Source organism: Aythya ferina (assembly GCF_964211825.1).
Source record: "Aythya ferina genome assembly, chromosome: 2".
Taxonomy (NCBI): Eukaryota; Metazoa; Chordata; class Aves; order Anseriformes; family Anatidae; genus Aythya; species Aythya ferina.
The window spans coordinates 80,522,516-80,539,856 of NC_140297.1; the positions used below are offsets into that span (position 1 = coordinate 80,522,516).

Below are 17,341 nucleotides of genomic sequence, written 5' to 3' on the forward strand. Positions count from 1 at the left end.
TCAGTTCAACTGTCAAATTAAAAATGAAAGAAAAAGATGCAGGCAGTGCCACTGCCAATACAACTGTCACTTAGTGCTTTGTCTCCATCTGCAAGTATTTATCTTTGTTACCCTTATGATTAAAAATCACAGTACACTTATTTTTAAAAAGAAGAATCAGTTTATATTAGAGGGCATCTTTTACTTCTGAAAATCAGAAAGATATTGTCTAAATCACATGGCCCAGTATGCCTAACGCTAGATATATTTTTTCTCCTTAGCCTCTAAGCTTTGAGAGCAAGAAAAGTTATACATTGAAAGTAGAGGGTGCCAACCCCCACCTGGAAATGCGATTCCTGAACCTGGGTCCCTTCCGAGACACCACCACGGTTCACATCAGCGTGGAGGATGTGGACGAGCCTCCTGTGTTCGAGCCCAGCTTTTACTTTGTGGAGGTGCCTGAGGACGTGGAGATTGGAACCACCATACAGATCATTTCTGCCAAGGACCCAGACGTGACCAACAACTCGATCAGGTCTGTCCTCTCTTTGTGTGTCCGCCCTGGGAACGTTCCCTGGTACGTTCAGTTGATGAACTGGTGGCAGGGCTGAAACAGGACAGGTGGGAGGGACTCTTTTTCCAGCCTGTTGTAGTTATCAGTAGGTTGAATCAAACCAGATCTCATACAATGAGGGGCCTTGTTGCAACTGGTGAAGCAAAGCAGGAGCTCACCTTTCTGTTTTCTGTGGTCTGGAGGACATCTGCACCTAGCATTGCAGACAGGCCCTGACAGGGTACACGAAAAAACAAAGCCCAGACCTTTGCTGGCACAACCTGAACACAAAACCTGACAGCATTGCCGAGAATCTGCTGTAGTACTGAGAGGAAGGTAATGAGCTTGCCTCTCGTCTCTCCCCCTTCTGTTTCAAAGCCATTGCTATGTGCAACCTGTCTTTGTCAACAGCTGAAAAGCACAGCTACATTTGGAGTAGTTTGAATGCATGCTGATAAATATGCATGAGCCACTGAATTATATAGTGTCTGGTCAATTCTGTAGAGCTAGATAACCCCATAAGGAGTTAAGAAAGGTAAAAGGTGTATTTATAGCCATGGAGCTGCAGAGCTGCAACTCAGCAAGGAGCCATAGGGGCAGATCTGTGCAATTGCAGTGCTCTTTTCCATTGTGGTGGCCAAATCAGTCCAGTTTATCAAGGAAGGCTGATGTTTTTCCAAGCCCAGCTCACATACTGATTTCCATAACCTGCAGAAGCTCCAGGTGTCTGCGGGTTAATAATCCCAGCAGTTCAGCTGCACCTCTCATCTGAGAAATGCTTTGGGTGCCGAGCTGCTGTGTGCTTTAACTGGTGTCAGTCCAGCTTCTGAGTGCTCTGCGTTCAGGACAACCACTGGGAAATACCAGAGAGAGCCAAAACACTGAGCATTTGGAGTTTTCAAAGGAAGTGAAATCTGTATGAGCAACTCTGTGGGCTTCAGCTGCAAGATCTAACCAGGCACAAAGCCTTTTTTTCCTTAATGATATTGCTTTCTGTGTTACTGCTCTAATTAATATTTTCATCTCTGCTACTTTAATATACCTGTCTTTTCTACCTACATTATGAAGTTATCTTACTTCTCATGATGTCTCAAATTCTTCAATAAAACTAAAGCATCACACTGTGTGCATCATGATTTCATTACCTTAAACTTTTTTACTGCCCACATCTTATTTTGCTGATTATTGTCTAGCTTTATCCAAATACTGCAGCACAAACAGATTTGTGTAAATCTGCTCAAAATAGTATAAAAATAATTCTGTGGTGTTATCAGAGGGTAGAAGTGTTCATTGTTATATTTAATGAGTTTTTTTCTTAGTTTTCTTCAGAGCTTTCCAGTGACTTCCCATGATGAAACAGTACTCGAGAAAGCACAGAACACATTACCAAAGATATATTAAAAATATATATATACAAATTTCAGAGATTCCTCTGTAACTGTTCCTTGACACCTTCTTTCCTTCTTTTCTTCCCATCTTCCTCCCACCCCACTTTCCTTCCTTTCTTCCCTCCTTCTTCCTTTCCACATTGTACATATAAAAGACTGGGATAAAGGAAAAAGGAGGAAGAAGAAAAGAATAAATGTCCTTTGAATACCATTTGTAATGCTAACTAAAATGCAGATGTTAAGTATTTGTTGTCCGAGTGTTTATCTCTAATGTGGTGTTCTCCATGCATACAAACCCACGCAGTACCAGTCTGGCAACATTTTGGGCTTACTCTGCATTTACCTTGCACAGATCAAAGCAAGATAAGAAGAACAAAATACCAGATAACACATTTTATTACACAAGATGGAATCCATCTGAAATTAAAACTGACATCTGACCCCTCCTTTGGGTGGGGTTCAGGCCATCTTTTCACTTATGGAAAAGTCAGGTGACAATTCAGGAGGGCTCATCAAACACCGGGAAACTCTTTGGTCCTCTACGTCAGGATTGTTTTCCAGTGATTTGGGAAGATTACCTGAAGAGTAAAGTGGAAGCAAGAGTGAAGGAGCAGGTCTTAGTATCAGGAGAAGGTGTGTGGAGAACGCAGACAAAGACTCCACCTGTGCCTCTTGACACTGGTGATTAATACTGCACCACTAATCAGAAGGCCATATTAAATTTCAGATACTTGTTGGCCTTAAACCGTCGGAGAGAAATTCTTTGTATAGCCTTCAAACAAGAATAATTATAGCAAAATATAGCAACATTCATACTTATTTCCTAAATAAATCAAGTGCCTCAGAAATCTCATTATTTGGAATGCAAAGGATTGGGAGGGGAAGGGAAGGAAACCTGCCTTTCCACCCTCTTTCATTTTTCTGAAAAAAGTGGAAAAGAATGCTGTTTGTTTCACAACAGCGTAGCCTAACAGCACTTTATATCCCAATTTAATATGTCCCTATATAAAGAACAGGCTGGCATGCTCGTTCCAGTGAATGCGCTTATGCTGAAAGGAGAAAATTCAGAACAACAAGCCCTATTCAGCATCTGTTATGACTAATGCTTTCAATTCCCATCAACTTTGAAGAAAGAACAAAAAAAAAAAAAAAAAAAAAAAAGGATAGAGAATAAGTCTGGGCTCTGTTCTAGGCTGTGGCATTTGCATAAGCGCATGGGTGGTTTTTGCCAGAGGATCTCTTACCATGCTAACATAATTAGCTGGGAAGGCGACTTGTACAAACTGCTGTTAAGAGCATTTGAAGGGTACTGAGTATTATACACACCCCACAAAAATCTATTTGCCACCAGTCCTGCCATCTGCTGAAGGAAAAGCTGACAGAACATGATTTGTGCAACTTGCAGATTGATAGAAAACCTGAGAGCACTTATGACATATCAAACACAAGGAATATATCCGTGCAGCTGAATGGCAAACACGGGACATACAGGGCGAGTGCAACTCATTTCTGCTGGCCATTACCACTGAAACCAGAAATCTCTTAGAGATTAGGCAGGAAAAACAGGAAGGTACCAACGTACCAGCTGCATCAGCCCTGGCTTAGTTTGTGGAGGGGGCTCAGGGCAGAAGCAAGGAGGAGCCCTGAGAGCTGCCTTACTCACCTCCAGCCATCTCCATCGTTATAGGGTCCTATACAATACTGCAGCCCAGCCTAGTCTGCAGCTCTTCCAGCAAGAGGCAAAGGCTGCCTCCTGCATGGGAAAGCTTACAAGGGGCAGCAGCAGCAAGCCCAGCTGTGCAGCTGGGAGGCAGAGTTTAGGTGCTCAGGTTGCACACAAGATCTTCTCTCCTCTGGGAAAAGTCAGGGGCAAAGCCAGCAGGCATCCCCTCTCAGAGACACCCCCTTCTCCACTGCCCTGCAGGCAGCCCTGGCGCTGGGCACGGTGTCCCTCTGATGGAGAACAGCAGTGACAGCTGTCAGTCAGCTGCCTGACGAAGCTTTGTAGCCAGGCAGGCTCAGTAATTATGATGAACCAACCTCACAGAGGGACCCATTTTTCTTGCTTGATAGGAGAAAGCCAGACATCATCCCCCTTGCACGGCCGTGGCTCAGTCAGTAGGATGGCTCAGGATGCACATGGAGGTCATTGTCCTGAAGGAAGAGAGAATGCAAAAGCACAAGGAAGGGAACGGTTCCTCCTCATCAGCCTGAGTGCCCAGAGAAGGAGCTGGTGTAAAGTCATTTTCATATGGTCTGAATTGTGCCCAAGGAAAGGGTATAATTACTTAGCTTAGAAAAAGAACTTGCACTCCTCGCTGACACATTTTCTCTGTAAAGCAGATGTTCCTGTGCTGAGCTGTGCCTCGCTTTGGGGCTGCTTGCATTAAATCTCCCTGTCTTCCAGCTCCATCCCAGCAGTGCTCGCTGTTAAATTCCATTAGACGTGTGAACTACAAGTTTTTCATGCATCTCGCTGTACCTACAGAAGTCAACAGAGCACACAGCTAGGTTGTGGAAGAATGTGGATCTGCTACATGCGACAGTATTCCCATTGCTGGGGCACTTTGGTGTATGTAACATTCGGTTTTAACCAGAGTTGCAAAATATTTTCAATCTGTACTCTTGCAGATACTCGATTGACAGGAGCAGCGATCCAGGGCGGTTCTTTTATGTCGACATTACATCGGGAGCACTGATGACTGCGAGACCTCTAGATCGGGAGGATGTTTCTTGGCACAACATCACAGTGCTGGCCATGGAGCTGAGTAAGGAGAATGCAGGCTGTACATAGATTAAAGAGATATAATAGACAAAGCAGGCTGAGAGACCTGAATTCAGCAATTCAGATGTTCTTATGTATCGAGTGGGAAGCTGTATTAACTGAATTACTCTTCTGACACCAACAAGCAAATGCTGCATTTTATTTATTTTTTACGCTCCTTTTCACAGAGTGGTGGGAGGAACAGAGGCTGGCAATTAAATGCCGAGTGCTGCTTTCTCTTGTCATTAGTATTCTAGGGATTTATGTAAAACTCTTCATGAAATATGTTTCTGCAAGAGCTCTGTTTCTCCAGAAGGACTAGGCAGCAAAAGCAGAAGCTGCAAAGGCTGTGCAGCTGCCAGTCTACCTGGGAAGACTGCGTGGTGCAGGGACTGGCAGGCAGCAACGATGCTTTCACCGCTAGGTTGCTGGTGGAAATCTGCTCTGGGCCAGCAGCAAGTGAGTGGCATCGCCATCTGCTCGCTGCATGAATGATTCGGAGAGGGTGCTTTGGGATCCTCTTGTATGAAAACCCCAGAGCAACTGAAACTTATTAGATTTTCAGGTTTCACAGTGAGCTAAAACTCGGCTCAGGATTAATCTGTGCCAGGTATTTTCCAAGGCTATGAGAACAAGGAGATGCTGATCATTATGTAGTGACACTACGAAAAATTTTGCTGAGTTTCATAAAGGAGCTAAGGATATATGAGCAAAAAAAATAAAACATTCATCCAATCTTCAGCTGAGATCTCTTTGTTCCACATAGCTTTTGCTCAGGATTTCAGTTCATTTGCTGAGGGGCAGCAGATTTTTAGAAGCTTGCTGGCAATAGCTGAGCTGTTCCTCATGTCTGAGAGCACTTCCTATACATCCAGGCTGTACCAGAGATATGGGGCAGTCTGAGAGGGGAAAAAAATTGAGAAGCGTATCCAAAACACAGTCAACCAACCTGAAGTTAGCAAGGGGAATATTTCACAAGAGTCAGGGTGAATCTGCCATGTATTTGTAGGCTGTTCCAGCATGCAAAGCCTTCCCGTCACCTTTTTAGTAGTGAGAGGGGCTGGTGACGTGATGGGATCTCACCCCATCTGTTTCAATGCTAGTTTTATTTTCAGCCACCGATGGTCATTGCAATTCCATGTAGATCCACTTACACGCACGAGTCTGCAGAAGTAGCCCTGTAGCAGCACACCAGGGTGAGAGCAATACGAAGGCATGTTTCCTTTGGCTCATCCTCTGCCCATCCTCTTGTCAATTTTGCCCTGTACATGTGCAGCACAATATTTTAATTTAGAAAATAGTTTTGAAAATGCCATAGTTGTGCGCTCCTGAACACAGCTTCTAGTTTCAGAAGTTAGATGAATATTACTGAGTGTGAATGCAGACATTCGTATGCCACAATGACAGGTGTGTTTGTAAGATATGTATGGATATGTGGGAAGCTGAGGGACTAAATTATAAATCAGGGAGAAACAATATAGTTTAAGATTATTATCTCGATAAAATGTGACACACATTATGGATTCAGTACATTGAACCTTTAAGAAAATTCCTGAGTGTAAGAAAATTCTCTATTGTTTATACGAACACATCATTTCATGCCATAATGTGAGATGTATTTGGAAATAAATGCATGAAGCTGGATAGCTAAAACAAGCCTAACTCTTAAGAATGTTCTGGATTTTTGCTCCTTACCTCCTAATAATGATTTTTTTTTTTAAATCTCTTCTTAGAGTTTCATTTTATCTTTTCATAAGGGAAAAAAGTTGTTCTGGGAGGGAGAAAAAAAAAAAAAAAACTAAAAAAAACATATTCTTTGGTTACTGAGTTTGGAAATCGTGAAGATATATGAAATGATGTCTGGATGTACTGGGCAAGAGAGCTAATGAACCAGTGGGACAGAAACATCACAAATGATGTCATGCAGAATGTAAAATTTTCATTGTGATTTTAAGCTTCATTGAAAGCTTTTCTGTACAATTTCATGTGGTATTGCATTTTAACCCCCTGTACAAAGTATCAAAAACTTGACACAATATTTTTGTGTTCAGGAATATAAGTTCTGAGCAAAAAAGATACTTGAAATGCAGAATTACCATTTCCGACAAGCTCTAAATAACAAGACTATCCCTAAAAATAGTCGCAACATAACTCATGCTGCCAATACCGAGGCTCAACAAACAGTATTTCCCAGTCAAAGCTCTAACTGCAGGGCATTGTCTAAAACTTTTGTTACAGAAATAGTCCCATTTGACTGGACCAGGTTGAAGGTCCTTTTGCATCCAAAGGGACTTGTTTGAAACTGATGTGACCAGATAGAAAGCCAAGATAGATAAAGCAGCATTTGCAACTTCACTCTGAGTCACATAACCTGCAAGCAAACGCAGTTCCTGATAGAAAAAAGTAATTTAACACAAATCAGTAGCAAAAAGCATTGGTTTAACTCTGCAGCAGAGTAGGGAGCCATCTTTTTTTCCCTTGCCACAAGGTGCCTTTCTTTATGTTCTCCCTCCTCCTTCCAGACAATCCCTCGCAGGTGGGCAGCGTCTCCGTGACAGTGAAAGTCCTGGACGTGAACGACAACGCACCGGAGTTTGCAAGGTTCTACGAATCTTTTGTTTGTGAAAACGCCAAAGCAGGACAGGTGAGAAATGCTGGTAATGACGGGGGCTGGCAGGGGGCAAGGTTGGCCCGCATGGAGAAAGCACAACAAACAGGCTAGGCATGGAAAACAGGGCACAGCTAACCAAATGGTGCACCTGAGCTCTCTTCAGCAGTTACATGTGCTGCTTTCCAAGGGCAAGCACATTACATCACCATTAGCATCATATAAAGCACCACTTTTTCACCCTCGGTAGTTTCCAAACTCACTCCACCATACACTTCACTGCTGAAATAAAGCCTTCCCTTGGGCAGGTGCCAGCAGGCAAATGGACGGTGTGTCCTGTGGCAGCAACAAAGAGAGGACAAGTGTTGTAAGAAATGCCACAGAGTCAGCCCGGCCCGTGTGTGAGTGACAAGGCTTCCTTTTAAAAGACCCTATTTATAAGAGCCTTAAGCACCCTGACTTATGGAAGCTGAACATAATATACTACATCAGCTTCAAAGGGGTGACAAACTGAATCTGTTCTGCTGTGAACTGGAGATTACAGAGAATCATAGATAACACAGGACTTCCAGCTCTGCACACTGTAAACCCGTACCTTCAAGCAAACTGTGACACCTCTTTGCTCTTACCCCTTCTAAAACCCCATCAAAGCCCTTGAACAAGGTCTGCCTCTATCACACATGGAGAGGAGCTCTCCCTGGTAGTACAATGGTGGTACAATTTCTACTGCTTATAGCTTGGTGTGGATGCAACCTGCAGCTTCACCACCCAGGGTCCACAGCGGGGACCTGTATCTCCAAATTCACATCTGATAAACACAGTTTAAGTGCACAGATACACAACTGATGATTTATGAAGAGAAAAATTATACTAGCAATATCACTGCTCATGCAGTGGAGCTCCTCCCAGCTTGCTCTGAAGCAGAATGAAATAGTTATTCACTGCTGGGACAGCTGTCCTACTAAAAATATTACACAGGATAATTTCATTCTACTAATTTAGAGATGCCCTTAATAATACAGGGAATAGAAATTAGTGCCCAGCCTTCTTCCGTATTTTGAAAGCACACTAAGTGGGACTTCTGCCTCATTTCAAAAAGCTCTGAAATTGGTTCTGATGCGCTAAATAAGACTTTACATGTCTGTCATTTGTCCCTGAATCCAAAAATAGCTTGGGATGCAAAAATCCAGGTGAAGACCTGTTCTTTGTTCGAAAAGATGTTAAAATTTTTATTGAGACAGAGCTACAGCTCACCGTGCTTCAATCTGTTATACCTACTTCATCAAGCCTCCATAAGTGAGGTGACAAAACTCTTCCTAGATTTAGTATTTTCTTAGTTTCTCTCCTTAGTGTTACTCGTTGCACAAGCAAAGCATCTGCATAGTTGCATTTTCTCTGTTTTTATTGAATTTTCTTTGTTTTCCACTGACTTCTTGGGAAGAGCTTAATAGATTTAAAATTGAGAGTGATAATAAATCAACCTTGAGTCCTTTTTTACATGTAAAATGAAGCTGAATATAAGCATGGGCTTTCTTACAAGCTCCCTAATACATGATGTATTTCCTGAACACCCTGGAGCCTCAAAAGAAGAGAAGAATGTGTAACAGAAGATAGGGACACAAGGGAGAAAAGTGTCTGTTATTTGAACAAAACTGACTGTCTCCTCCTTTGTTTAAAAGTGATTTGCATGATCACAGTAAAATAAAATGAAGCCTGTGAGGTTTTGAGTCTCTTCTTGATTCATCTGCTGTGCCTCTGCAAGAAAGTTTTATTCAAATGCTCCAAGTTGCATATATGTACATATATAAATATACACATGAACTTATTTGCTTGTTTAGATTACATACATTTTGCTTCTCACCTGCTTCTGCTTTGCTCTCGTATTCTGTAGCTGATCCAGACAGTGAGTGCCATCGACCGGGATGACCCACAGGATGGTCAGCACTTCTACTACAGCCTGGCTCCGGAGGCAGCCAACAACCCCAACTTCACTCTGAGGGACAATCAAGGTAATCAGAGTGGACATGGGCAGTTAGCTACTCTAATTTCTAATGTCTGAGTAGGACTTGAGAGGCTGTGACTTACAGTGTTTGATAAGACTGCCATTTCAAATAATACCAAGTGACACCTGCTCCTTAAAGGCAGAGATAAAATGACATATTACTTAATACACTTGAAGGTTATATGATATTTCCTTCTCTATAAATATTCTCTAGCAATAGGCCCCTTTTTCTTCTCCAAGGAAATGTGCCAGTGTTTTGTGCAAATTCAGATCTTGTGGTCAGGCTGCAGGCATCTCAGATTACCAGAGTGGAAATTGCATTCATTCAAAAGGAGATGCTTAAAGGTAGGCTAGAAACTGGAACAGGGAGACAAATCTGAAGGAAATTACATTGCTCTTTTTTGTAGTCTTCATGTTTTCTTCCAGGCACTGAAAGGGAAGGTTCTCGTATTGTTCCAATCTTTTTCCCCAAGCACTTTTTTTCTTCCTCTTTGCACATCCTCATTGAGTGCCTGGGAAAGAGAGGGAGGTAGGGAGAAGATGCAGAGCCTTAGGGGGTGACTTGCACTACAGCTAAACATCAACATGAGATGGGTTAAGCAGAAACTGAAATACCAGTGAGGGGGACTCATGGCCAAACACTGGCATTTGCATATCCACACCAGTGGAATTTGCTTCTTTTGGGGAAGTTTTTGTTGCTTTGGAGCCTGCAGGAAAAGCCTGCTGTGAGCATGCCTTCACATCACTGTTGCTGATAGAGGACCTCCATGGGCAAACAACAGTGCCAAGGTCAAGTCCACATCAGCCTTCATCAGGGAAGAGGGATGGCCTCAAGTGAACTGGTGCACTGAATGTTGGTATGAAGGGGCTGGATGTCAGTAGGAGCTTAGTATGCAAAGCACCACAAATCAGCAAGCAATTCTGTTATAAATGGGGGGAAAGGCACCTGCAGCATCCGTGACCAGTCTCCAGGCAGAGTGCTGATCCTACTCCCACATAAGCACACATTCCTACTTGTCGTACTTATTTCCATAAGCTCCCATCTGTGCCTCTGCAGGCATATGAAAGAGCAACATATAGGCCAATAAACAAGCCCCTGCCTTCACTAACTAAACACATCTTAAAAGATGCTGCTTGCAGAGCCCTGGAGCCCTCCTCCACAGCATATTAATGATTTTTCATCCCAAAAGCATTTTTTTCTGTAAGGTCCCTGAAGTCTCCCCGCACCGCTTCTTGCATCTTTATCCTTCACTCTCTCATTGTCTCCCTCTCTTTTATTTTTGAACATATATTGCCAAAATAAATAAGCAAATAGAACACAACCACTGCTAAAACATTTGGCAAACTAGGCTCATTTCATCCTGAGGGCATTGTTCTAAAAAAGGAAACTTGCAAAATTCCCAGCATCAGATGCACTTTTTCTGTCTAAGGCCATACTTGCTGTAATTTATAGTGACAGCAGTGACTGAATGGCTGTGCCTCCTGCTTTCTCTAAAATACCAGTTTTCCAGAAATATATATCACAAGAAGCTTAGGGTACTGTTGGTTACAAATCTGAAATAAAAATGTGAAGTATCAAATCACTGACTATTTGACTATACCTATTAAGGGTTAATTTACTGCCTCAGCAATTTGGAGTGCAGTAGTCACTTCAGTAACAATAATTTATATTTCTATTTTCATCTAGGGACCCCTAAGTAGTATATAAATTATATGACTTATTCAGAGGGGTTTAGATATACTGCATGTCACAGGGTGGCAAGACAAGGAACAGAACCCACCTTGCTCCTCACAGCCTGTGCATCTAACCATGAGACAGCAGTACTTCCCAGGCTGTGGGAAGACACTGTGAAGATTAGCAATTGTGCTGATTACTTGGTCGTCCCATACAGTGGTAAGAAAAACTGCAAGACATGCAGCCTTCCTGGCAACAATTAAAACCTTAATTTACACCAAGCAACAGATAGATCATGGTTTGCATTCTAATGAGCTGTTTTACATATTTCTTTGGCCCTTGTCATTTATAATCTCTAAGAACTACTTTAGGCTATTCATTCTCCCCATATCTCTGGCAGACAGAGAAATCCTATTGTCTCCACTTCGTAGACGGGGATCTGGGGCAAGGAGAAATTAATCTGCTTACATGCTTGGTTCCCTTTGAGTTCAGTAAAATCAGCAGGCAATAGACATGTAAGGATCTGCAAAGATCTGGGCCTGAATGACTTCTCAAGGACATACAGAGTATACGTGATGAAGCAGGGAATTGAATGGGGATCTCCTGTCCCCTTGGTTACTGACCGAGGGCATCAGCAATCCATCTTCGTCCTGCTTGTAAAGCCATGTGAGATTATTCTGGGAAGCAGCTGGCAAAAGAGACTTGCTGTAAGAATGAGATGAGCAACGAAAGAGCCTTACCGCACTTCCAGATTAAACTCTGAGCTGATCTCCTGTTGACCCTTACCTGCTCTCCTCCATTTTTGGGTAACAGGAATTAATGAAGGTAGTAGCCATTTTGATGGATGCAGGCATCAGGGTCGTACCACCATCAGGACTGTCAATGGAAGCCTCTAGCAGTCTTCCCCATTGCATTTAAATTTGTCCTAGAAAAATTGTTAGCTATTTCTTCCTTCCCTACCCTTCTTCTTCCTACCTTTCAGGTAGACCCTGAGGTCTACCCCCTGGTGAAATATTTTGTCGTATTATTAATAACCATTCCTAATTATTGCAATTAGTTTTAAAAATTAACAGAACTTTTAGGCTAACCGTCCTCTGTCACCGTACAGACTCATGCAGAGATTAAAAACAAGTCTTTCTTGTGAGAGGAGCCTAACTCTGATCTTGGCGTTTGGACCTACACAGTGATTACTTACCCCTGACCTCTCCAAGGAGGTAAATCGCTTCCAGTGGGGCAGAAAATGGCAGGAAGAAGATGCTCCAAGGCTTGCTGTCACAAGCACACCAACTTTCATGCCTGGAAGAAGTATGGTTTTCATGCTCAAGGTGATCTCAGGGGCATGGGGACCCACCACACCATGCTCTTCACTGTCTCTGCTCAGCGCCATAGCTAAGTGCTACCATCCAGCCCTCTGCGAGACAAAGTCGCTGTAACTGGAAGTTGTGATGCAAAAATACTGTGCATTCTTATCATGCTTTATTTTAATATAATGAGGCTTTCATGTCCTCACAAGCCCTATTTTGCTGATGGCTGGGGCTTAACAGATATCAAATTTGGAAGAAAATTGCATATTCCAGTTTTTACCGTGCTGCATCCCATTCCAGCATGTCCTTTGCACTGCAGCAGCACATCAAATCACATTGGCTTTTGATGAGTCACACAACAAGCTTTGGCAAAAACACACTGCAGTTGTGGAGTAACAGGTAGAGTGATTCCTTAGGGATGATTTGGATGCCTGCCTAGTACAAAGCAAAACAAAGCAAAAGGGATGAAACATTATGCGGAAAGTCACCAAGGGAATTACATAGCCAAGAATATTTAAGACCTAGATGATACGGTCAACACATCACTGCAAAAATATGTATATATATGTGTATATATATATATATATATATATATATAAAACACATACACATATATATATCTCCTTCAATATTTGATTATGAAAACTTGTTTCTCAGCCTGGAAAAAAAAAAAAAAAAAAAAAAAAAAAAGACATGCTTAAAAAATTTGAGATCTCTCACTAACTGATTTTGCACAGCTTCAGTCACACTCACTGCCTGTGATTTTTTCTACAGGCAAAGTACGACCAGCTCAGAATAATGAAGTCTTTTTCCTTCACAAAGAGCAATTTCGCATAAAATGAAAGTTTGCTGTCACCTGAATGGAATTTGTGACTTCTATTATAAGCCAGTTTAAAGAGAGTGAGTCTTTCGCCCAGGAAAGAGAAATGCAACCAAACTACTACAATGTTAAGATGACTCGGACATTTCCACTGACACAGCATAAATCCAGACACTTTGCCATTTTCTGCCCTTTGGGCTGCTTTTCTCATGCTATATCAGGCTCAGTGATGAAAATATGTGTTTTTAATCCTGGGAAGCATTTACTAGAGGGCACATAAACCAGCCTGAGGGTGAGAAACCACGTGTGTGTGCCCCAAGAGGGAGGAGAGGGAGGCTTGCAGGAGAACACACACCCCTTGCCCATGAGCCTTGGCAGCTGCAGGGTGCTGATCACCACTGCATCTTGGCACACATCGGTGGAAATGCGTCTGTCTATGTCTGTACACACCAGCTGCACATGTTCAGAGCTGCACAGTGTATTAAAAAGTGGTAAAATCAGCAAACGCTGACACATTACCAGTTTTAAGCAACTTTGGGGATTTCATCCTGCATCTGGTGCTACTTGGTGGTTCTTCTCAAAGCCCCAGCTCTTGGGATGACATGATTTAATGAGACAATACAATTTCATTACATATTCACAGAGACATGTGCACACTTCAGTATTTTACACATTCAGAGCGAAAGCTTGAAATCTCATTGAAGTGTAAGAAATAAAAGATCATGAGATTGCTTTTAAAAACGGGTCACAATTCAAACTAATCTGATGAACTATGGCTGTAGGTCTGCCAAAAGTGGAAGTACCTTTGTTCCCTATCTTAGCTGGCCCAAGATTTGTAAACATGTTTGTACAAAGGGCCAATTTTCTGCAGCTTCCTTTACATAACCTGGTGGCCCAGATCACATTGGATACATTCAGCCTTGCACTTTCCAGAAGTCTCTGAGACCATAAAATTTGAAAGTCAGCACAGGCAAAATCATCACAGACCTCAAAGGGTTTGCCATGGTATTTCTGAAATAAGACTTGAGAAGGACAGATTCCTGGATCCATTTTCTTTCTAGTTAGAAAACTCGGTGCACAGCTTGAGGAATCTGAGGGAGGGAGTAGAGAAAGAAATTCAAAAGCCATTGGGAGATGCTGACTTTTAAAGAAAAAAACATGATGAATATGGAGGAAAAGCCCTAGAAGTAGGAATTACCCTTGAAATGAAAATTAAAAGCAATTTTTAGGTTGGTCATTCTCTTAACTCTTTTGTTTCCACAGCATCATTTTGATTCATTTTGTTTCAAGTTCTTCTAGAAGACAGGTGGTAGCCACACTAAATGAAGCAGAATGGTCAATCAAAACAGAGTAATTCTGGCAATGACGACAAAGTAGTCTGACTTTTTTCAATGGCAAAAGTGTCAATGAAATTGCGTGTATTTCATTGAAAAAATGTTTAGCTGCAAAATTTTCAACTCACTGCTCTTTCAAATAGCAAGCTGTATTTTTTTCCCTTTGTCTTCTTATTGCCTCAAGCAGATGGCCATGCCACGTATCAAAAAACATAAAGACAACCTTAACATGTCCACAAGGGTTATACACCAGCATCCCCAAAATGCTGGCAGCTCTTAAGAGCAATGTCTAGAAAAGCTGCTGAGCAAGAACAAACAGGGACAACAAGTTGCCCTCAACTGTTCATTTCTGTCCTGCCTTTTGAAAGCTCTTCTAGCTAAATCTGAAGGCTGTGACTTTGCTCTGGGCACTTCATGTCAGAAAGGGTAAAAACAGCTCGTAAGGTGTGTATGCCTTGGAGGTTTTGAGCTGTGGCCTGGGAAGATATTGGAATAAGGGATGCAGAGGCAAAATGCTGAATGGTGACAAACTGATTAAAAACGATAAAAAAAAATAGGAGGGAAGGAAGACAAACGGATGTGGGCCTAGTGGTGATTTTTTTTAACCTTCCTTTTCTTCTGAACGTATTTGCTCTGTGTGTAAGTTCTTCCCTCTGTTTGTTGTCCGCCCCTAGACAATACAGCGTGGATTTTGACAAGGCGCTCTGGCTTCAGACAGCACGAGCAGAACACCTTTTACCTCCCCATCCTGATCAGCGACAACGGCCGCCCCGTGCTGAGCAGCACGGGCACGCTGACCATACACGTGTGCAGCTGCGATGATGACGGCATGGTGATGTCCTGCAACGCCGAGGCCTACGTCCTTCCCGTCAGCCTGAGCAGAGGGGCACTCATTGCAATCCTCGCCTGCATCTTTGTCCTGCTAGGTAAAGCCTTGGCAGCTTGCTGGGAGGGGACAAGCTCTTCTCTTCTGGCTAGGGGGTTGCTTATTCAACATAGGTGAAGGATACAAATGCACACACACACACGCATGTATGTATATAAATGACACGTAGACACACATTCATAAAGGGCCAAGTCAAGGAACAGATGATGTAGTCAGCCACATGCGGCTTTAGACTTGGGTTTAGGGATGGGGAAAAAATAAGGCCTGCAAGTATTTCTGGTAGATCCCCAGTATGCCAGGCTGTCTGGTATGGCTCTGCTTTCTAGGAAGGGGTGTGTCAGAAGGAAGTACTGAAAGCTGGGCATCTTGCCTGTGTTCTCCACAAACGTATTTCATCCTTTCCATGTCCAGACCTTCTATTTCCCCTGTTAGCTACTGTTGTCAAAAGCACTTTGGTTCCCTTGTTCAGACTCTTGGTTCATGAGGTATTACTTCAACACACACACACATTCAACACACATTAAAGCCCCTGCAAGATCTGCCCTCTTACTGATGGTCCTGTGTCTTGGTTGCCTCCTGCAGTGCTGGTGCTCCTCATTCTCTCCATGCGGCGCCAGCGGAAGCAGCCGTACATCATCGACGAGGAGGAGAACATCCATGAGAACATCGTCAGGTATGATGATGAAGGCGGTGGGGAGGAGGACACGGAGGCCTTCGATATCGCCGCCATGTGGAACCCACGGGAAGCCCAGCTCGTGTTAAAAAACAGGCAGGACATGCTCCCTGAAATAGAGAGCCTCTCCAGATACGTGCCTCAGGCGTGCGTCATGGACAACAACGTCCATAACTACGTGCTCGCCAAGCTGTATGAGGCTGACATGGACCTCTGGGCTCCTCCCTTCGACTCCCTCCAGACATACATGTTTGAAGGGAACGGTTCAGTGGCAGAGTCACTCAGCTCCCTACAGTCGGTGACGACAGACTCAGACCAGAGCTACGACTACCTGACGGACTGGGGGCCACGCTTCAAAAAGCTGGCCGAGATGTACGGTGCCACGGACAGCAGCGGGGCTCTGTGGTAATGGGCGAGGAATTGCAGAGGGGTTTCCATGCGAAACGGTGTCCGATTAGGTCCATTCTCATCAGATGCTTCCATGGACATGGGTGAGGCCTCCTAAAATAGCAATACGGTGCTTGAATGAGAATGGGAAGAAGGGTGTGAATGAAGGTCTCTCTGGATCAGCTTTACTCAGTTAAATTAAGTCATGTTTTGAAACAATGAGAAGCAGAAGGAAGAAAGCTTTTCCTGCTTTTTTACAGAAAAAAATGGGAAGTTCCACTCCTAGAATATAATGACATTACTTTTCTTCTCTCTCCCTCCCCTTTCCCTCTCCTATATATGGCAGCTTACTGAGCTCTATACATATGGGTTCAAAGACCTGTAAACTCCAATTGTAATCTCCAGCTCACTGAGAAATTATCAGCACAGAAAAGAAAATAACCCCACTGGTTATTTCCCCCCCCCATCAAAAAGGAGGGGAAATAAAGAAGAAGGAGAAAAAAGAAAAAAAAGAAAAAAAAAAAAGAAAAAAATGGAAAAAAAAAAAAAAAAAAAGAAATGCTTGCTAACAAGAGAAAAAAAAAAAAAAAAAAAAAACAAAGAGCAGAAAATTGAAATGGGGATCTCTGAGGTCTCTTTGTAAACTAAACCTCCTCTCTCTGTTGCTATCAGAGTCCTTTTTTTAAACCTTTAGAAACAAGGCTGAGATTTTTTTTCCACCTGGCTGAGAGGGCTGGGGAAGAGGCTTTGAATTTCTGCTCTAGTTTAATGGCTGATCTATGAGTCATTGACGTTAATACTAATCCATCTCCTATCAAGTTTGTGTAAATTTATTCTCCTCTTGACTCTTTAAAACCATTACACTGCTAAACTGCTCAGAGCAAAACCAGAAAATCTGCCTCTTTTGCACTGTAGATGTCTCTTCCACGTGCCAAATGTGAAGATCAGATTCTACCAATGAAAGCCAA

General features: G+C 42.8%; 1 protein-coding gene across 3 annotated transcripts in view; it reads left to right on the forward strand.

Moving 5' to 3' along the window:
• CDH20 (cadherin 20) overlaps nt 1-16,915 on the forward strand; it is a 197,464-nt gene extending 180,549 nt beyond the window's left edge. For all 3 annotated transcript variants that reach the window (XM_084509039.1, XM_084509038.1, XM_084509040.1), the window contains exons 8-13: nt 261-514; nt 4,552-4,688; nt 7,207-7,328; nt 9,184-9,301; nt 15,102-15,353; nt 15,896-16,915. In XM_084509039.1, the coding sequence (XP_084365165.1) occupies nt 261-514; nt 4,552-4,688; nt 7,207-7,328; nt 9,184-9,301; nt 15,102-15,353; nt 15,896-16,395 (1,383 nt within the window). In that variant the 3' untranslated portion in view covers nt 16,396-16,915. The remainder of the gene's footprint in view (nt 1-260; nt 515-4,551; nt 4,689-7,206; nt 7,329-9,183; nt 9,302-15,101; nt 15,354-15,895) is intronic.
• The last annotated feature ends 426 nt before the right edge of the window (nt 16,916-17,341 follow it).